Source organism: Anneissia japonica, unplaced genomic scaffold (assembly GCF_011630105.1).
Source record: "Anneissia japonica isolate Jap-2015-1 unplaced genomic scaffold, ASM1163010v1 scaffold426_len1935630_cov189, whole genome shotgun sequence".
Lineage (NCBI taxonomy): Eukaryota > Metazoa > Echinodermata > Crinoidea > Comatulida > Comatulidae > Anneissia > Anneissia japonica.
In genome coordinates this window covers 694,006-700,940 of record NW_022713172.1, presented here as the reverse complement: position 1 = coordinate 700,940, position 6,935 = coordinate 694,006, and the positions used below count along the sequence as shown (strand labels likewise).

Sequence of the window (6,935 nt, the reverse complement as noted above, 5' to 3'; positions counted from 1 at the left end):
GGGGGGGGGGGGGGGGGGGGAGCTACTGATGTACTGTGTAGCGGATGACGATGAGGCATTCAAAATAAGACTAGGGCTAGGCCCAGGCCTAACTAGACAGTGCAATAATATGTGATAGAAAGTACACTTTCGAAAGAAATAAATTAAAATTAAAAAAAAAAAAATATATATATATATATATATAAATAACTAAGAATAATTCAGTTGCAGAGGTACCTTGTACGTATTATACAATGCTAACAATACGGCTCTTGTATCCCTTGCTAGGACAAGGCATCCATGTACAAAGCAGTGGTGTTTGTTATCCATGATTTATCCATGAAAAAGCACGCCGGGATAGTTTGCCTTACCAGGAAATGGTGACGTAATCTAGCTTATGACGTATGCATGCTAAATATATTGTAAGTGTGACGTCACCAAAAAAAATGAATATTTTCTATTATAACCAAAATATTAATAACTACAAGGTTTCTGGGCGTAAATTCTCTTGATACGAATTAAGGGTTGCACAATCTCCTTGCCATACAAATTACAGCTCCCACAGACGTCTCAGTCGAGAAATACGGGTAGCTGAAGTTTTTCTCGCAAATCTGACTAAAAAACCATATCCAAATTTCACGTTCCACTTTTGACCCTGATTTGTGCTTCGCACTCGCCGCTCAGGGCGGCGTTCCGGGAGCGATTTTTTCCCCGTACGAAACATTTACATGAAACTCCACTCGGGCCGTCTCGACTGAATCGACCCGAAAATCTCATATTGCAGAATTCAGGTCAAAAGGTCATCAACAACTTCTGATCTGAGAGAACGTCGCTGTCTAATTTTTTAAAATACATTGATGTTACCATGCTAATATTACTGGGTCGTTTAAATAGACACAATATTTGATTGAGCTGCACGAGTAAAAAAGTGTTATTTTAACTTGAGTTACATACTGTTGCAATTTTTATTTTTTAGTTAGGTCTGGGTTCTGCATAATTACATGGGCCTAACTACAAAAAATATACGCTTTCTGGGGAAAGCACAGAGAGTAAGGAAAAGCGCGTTTCTCGGAGCGTTTGATCAAATGAAACAGGGTGACAGTTATTTTCAAATTAAGAGAAGAGATGAGAAGAGGCAGCTCTAAAATACTGGATACCATAAGACCTGCCAAAATGGCTGAGCACTAATGAATGTATAAATGAGGCTTGTATAAATTGTTTACAAGACTAGACCAGGTTAATTACATGTAATGCCGAAATGATTTATTATTATTATTATTATTATTATTATTATTATTATTATTATTATTATTGTTATTGTTATTGTTAATATTATTATTATTATTATTATTATTATTATTATTATTATTATATTATTATTACTACCACCACCACCACCTTAAGGGGAACTTAGACCTAGACAACCGAGGAATTAGAGAACAATTAAAAAATCGACGTTAAGGGGAAATAACAGAAAAGATATTCCCCCTGGGCTAGTTAATAATTACAGGCCTAGTAAATATTATAAAAGGCTTAGGTCAAGGTAATTAATGCTGAAATTATTATTATTATTATTATTATTATTATTATTATTATTATTAATTATTCTTATGTTACTAAAACCAACCTGTAGGCCTACATTAAGGGGAACTTAGACAATGGAGGAATTAGAGAACAATTAAAAATTCGACGTTTAAGGGAAATAACACAAAAGATATTCCCCCTGGGCGCGTTATTATTTATAGGCCTAGTAAATAGTATGGTTCTTCATTACAAGGCTTAGGTCAAGGTAATTAATGCTGAATGAAATTTTTATTATTTTTATTATTATTTATTATTTAACATTAATTACATTACAAGGTTTGTCAAGTTTAATAACGCCAACGAATGGTATATTTTATTTAATAATAATTCTCTTATGCACTTTTTTTATTTCATGCTTTAATTTTTTTCCATTTTTTTTCCTCCAAAATTTCAATCAACGTCTGTATGTAAAGCGTGACTGAATTATTTTAGTATTAATAAATGCATGATTTATGTTGATTTATTGATTATGTTGTTGCTATTTTTTAACATTTAAATAAAAAAAAAGGGTTATTCATGGCTTTTTTATCTTTGAATATTTTATCATTGAATATGTAATTCCTGCAAAAAGTAAAATGTAAATGGCAATTTATTTGATGTTAGATGCCTTTTTAAAAACTAAATTATTTCAGTTTTAAAAAATGCATAGGCCTATAATGATTTTTAAAAATCAGTTTTAATAAAGAATTGTATTATTGGGGCCATTTTTACCTACCTGTCATTTGGGGCCATGTTTACAGGGGCCATTTTTTCCGGGGCCATTTTTTCCTTGGCCATTTTTTCCGGGGCCATTCTTACCGTAAACCATATCAGAGCAGATAGGCAAATAAAACATGTAACACTGGGTTAAAAACTCAACATTTTATTGCACTACAGGCTGTTTTATGAGGGGTGCCTCAATCATCAGGTGCTAGGGTCTGAGTGAAGGAATAACGAAGTACATAATATTGTGACAGTTTATCAGAACAAAAGTATGCTAATTACCAAGTGATTAAGTCTCTATTGTTTAGATGGATAAAAAGCCTTAGGATTGAGTAGTATATCGTAAAAAGAACTTGCGTCTATGTCTACATGAACTGAATAATTCGTTCATTTGATTTAGAGTACAAATTTCGGGTTGACATATCATAAAATACTTCTCTTGTATACAAAGTTACATTGTTTGGTAGAGCTGGAATATGATTTACATTTAGATAAATACCATACTCGCGTGAATAAGCGCCCCGTTTGAATCAAACGTGAACATTTCCTTAAGCGCCCCGTTTGAATAAGCGCCCCTTTATATCATAAGATTTTCTTTTTAGCAAGTCAATAATCCAATCAATTCTGGGACTGTGGTTTTGGCATGATTTGAGCTACAGAGTGGAATCACATTCTTCTTAGGTCAATATCAAAATGAGGTTATTTCTCTCGGACAGATGAGAGCTCCAATCCCTACACAGCCAGTATATTTCCAACGATTAAATTGATGAATTGCATTGTTTGATATTTATTTGGATATCTACTATACTAATTCTGCTGCAATCTCCGTTTTTTACTGTAACTGTGTTGTTGTCTGTTTGTGATGTGACTTTACGTCTTGTTTACGTCTCACCATGCCTGAAGGAGAAACGAAAAAGAGGCTTGGAGATAGATTTGTTGAACATTTGCGCTCTATCAACCTTAACACATCAGGTCTTCCTATAGCCGAACATTTTAATGATAATCATGATATTAATAATGATATATTAGTTACCGGTATCAAACAACGCAATTCATCTGAATTTAATCGTAGACGTTTGGAGGAACGTATTACTTTTCAACTAGGAGTAGTAAGTATGGACGTTATAGGAGGTTATTAAATATGTAAAGTAAACAATGGGAATAATATGAAAACAATTGTTTATATTATATTAATAATAAATAAATACTTTAAATAATAAAAATAAATAAATAAATAAAATATTATTAATAGGAAAATATGAATTTGAGTTGGTGTGTGTGACGTATTGAAATTGAAAACAATAGAAAGGATGTGCGGCTTAAAACAGGTGTTATGTAGTTAATTAATTTTAGGAAGTGCGGTGTCGGTGTTTCAAAGGGATTAATTTAAATTAAATAATAGGTATAAAACAATAGAAAGGATGTGCGGTTTAAAACAGGTGTTGTGTAGTTAATTAATTTTAGGAAGTGCGGTGTCGGTGTGTCAAAGTGATTAATTTCAATTAAACAATAGGTATAAAACAATAGAAAGGATGTCCGGCTTAAAAAAAAAGGTGTTATGTAGTTAAGTATGGACGTTATAGGAGGTTATTAAATATATAAAGTAAACAATGGGAATAATATGAAAACAATTGTTTATATTATATTAATAATAAATATACCGGTACGGGACGTCGGCAAAGACTGTCTCTTATACACATCTAGATGTGTATAAGAGACAGTCCCTACACAGCCAGTATATTTCCAACGATTAAATTGATGAATTGCATTGTTTGATATTTATTTGGATATCTACTATACCAATTCTGCTGCAATCTCCGTTTTTTACTGTAACTGTGTTGTCTGTTTGTGATGTGACTTTACGTCTTGTTTACGTCTCACCATGCCTGAAAGAGAAACGAAAAGGAGGCTTGGAGATAGATTTGTTGAACATTTGCGCTCTATCAACCTTAACACATCAGGTCTTCCTATAGCCGAACATTTTAATGATAATCATGATATTAATAATGATATATTAGTTACTGGTATCAAACAACGCAATTCATCTGAATTTAATCGTAGACGTTTGGAGGAACGTATTACTTATCAAATAGGTACTTTGAAACCTCGTGGACTGAACGTCTCATTTAAATCTTTTAGAGATTAATTTGTTATTATATCTATCTTGCTATGATGCATACTGTGACCATAATACTGACATTTATTATGCCTTTGATTTGTTTTCTTTTGTTAGACCTATGTCAATACACGCCTTCTAGGCGTAGCCGTTTATATTGTATTACTATGTTCATCGTTCCGTTATGTCGCCAGTACCGCCTTTTAGGCTTTACCGATACCACCGCTTCTTTTGTATATGTTCTCTATATAACCCTGTTGATCCCACTATCCTATCAGTACCTGATGATGACCTATGGTCGAAAGTACTAGTACAATAACTAATTTATTTTGTGACAGATACAGAACATTTCAAGTGAGATACATTTTAGTGGATATTTAGACGCCTTAAAATAATTCCATACGTAGGCTATTTGATATTTGATGATCAACTGGCAGCGAGTTTAGAATTAATATCAATATGGCTGTAGCGCTCACTGTTTCTTGCTAAAATAAATCACATGACAAATCCTAAGCAGAAAAACGCATCGTCTTGCTGTGATGTACTCTCACATCTACAATTATGCGTATTGCTTGGAATAGTATTAATAAGTACAGTATGTAATGCTTACCATTAGACTCCACATAGAATACAAGAATCAGTATGCTAATCTTAAGCAATGTATGTGATTGTAATGTAACTAGCCTCGATGATTGTTGAGTGTTTTTAGCACCAGCCATGAGTGTAAATTAAAGATACTGGAAATACAAGATAGAGCACTCGCATTGTAATAATGAGGCGGAAATCGTCCAAAAGGCGCCCTTCCTTTTCCACTAATGGAGGAAAGCTTTTTTTTGTGCGCCCGGCCATACGATTCTGCGCTGTATTGTTGTTTTATTCTTTACTGATTCATGATGATGCTTTAATTGTTTAGTGTTTTATTTGGATAATAGCAACGATTTCTACCGCCACCAAGGAGGTTATGTATTCACCGATGTCACTGTCTGGGTGTCTATTCCAGTTTGTTTTTATATCTAGTTAATAAAAAGTGATTGGTAAAAACTCATAATACCGGTACGGGACGTCGGTAAAGAAGTGCAAAATACAGTCATCATTATGAATTCTTGTGCTTTATTGATCCATACTATTAGTAGGCCTATTAGCTGAGGATTTCAATGCTTTTCCAACCCATTATTATTGACATTGAATACAGCTCTGATACTCACAGTATATATTTTTAATCACAAATTAGAACTGCATATATGTAGTTTTAAAACAATGTGCATTCACTTAAAATTTATTTACAACACAAGTTTATGCAATTATTGTAGGCCTATATAATCAATTGCCGGATAAAAAAGTATAAATATATATATATATATATATATATATATATATATATATATATAAAGATATAAAAAGATAAATCGATATAAATTATGACCCTGTTTGTATGATGTGTTGCAATTTACTGCACAGCAACACCCTCCAATGCCGTACGTCGCCATAGCGCATCGCGGTGTACAATTTTTTAATTGAGAATTGATAATAAAATACGACGACGACTTGGTAACGAAAGTTTGGCAGGAGTTTTTTAGATCCAGCTGTAGAGGGCGTCCCATTGTTTGTATTCCCACCATGCATTTCGGTGGAACACTTTTTTGTGTGTGGAGAACTCTATCTTCTATTTCTAGTATTTGGTGTAAATTGTAAACAAGCCAAATAGATTCTGAAAGGGTTACAAAAATAGCGTATGTGAATTCCCGAGTATTTAATTAGATCTTCATCCATCTGTTGCCAGGGGAGGATTTTGTGGGGGAGGGGGAATGGGGGACCGGCCCGGCTTTTTTCATAAAGGTAATGTCAAACTATCTAGAATGAACAACCACAAATCATCTATAAGACACAAACTCAACTGCCCAGTAAGTGTACATTTTAATTCACCTAACCACACCATCAATGACTTTAGGGCTATAATAATAGGTTGCAATTTTAAATCAACACAAGAACGACGTAACGCAGAAATGAAATGGATAATCCGGTTAAAAACTCACATTAAGGGTCTAAATAAGTACTTAGACTCTACATGTGATTATGCCTTCATACACAATATTTCTCTATGAATACAGTATCTAACTATATATGCTATATATTATTTTTACTTATGTACATTTTTTTATATTCATTGATTTCTAAACTGTATTTTAATTGTCATCATGATATCATGCATTATATTATTTAAACTCATACATATATCTTATATTTCTGCTATTTATTTTCTATTCCACAATTGTTTTAATTATATAGGACCTTATTATCTTACTATGTTTTATTTCTTGTTATTGTTTACTGTAGTTAATGAGTCTTAGCATTAAGCTGGTTCAGTGGCACCGCCAATAAACTATCGCTTACATAATCATTTTGCCGACATCTTATCATGGTCTAATCATGGACCTATGGTTTAATTGTAATTAATTCGCCAATTAACTTGTCACTGAACTTATATTTTGTGGTCCAATCAACAAATTGTATTGATAACTTGATTCTGATTGGTTTATTATTTTTTATGTATATG

The 6,935-nt window shown here is 32.9% G+C and overlaps 1 protein-coding gene across 1 annotated transcript in view; it reads right to left on the bottom strand.

The window, feature by feature from the left end:
• Positions 1-5,204, bottom strand: part of LOC117108382 (limbic system-associated membrane protein-like) — an 8,303-nt gene extending 3,099 nt beyond the window's left edge. Inside the window, exon 1 of the mRNA XM_033250382.1 lies at positions 4,992-5,204. Within this exon, the coding sequence (XP_033106273.1) occupies positions 4,992-5,100 (109 nt within the window). The 5' untranslated portion in view covers positions 5,101-5,204. The remainder of the gene's footprint in view (positions 1-4,991) is intronic.
• Positions 5,205-6,935: the final 1,731 nt, after the last annotated feature.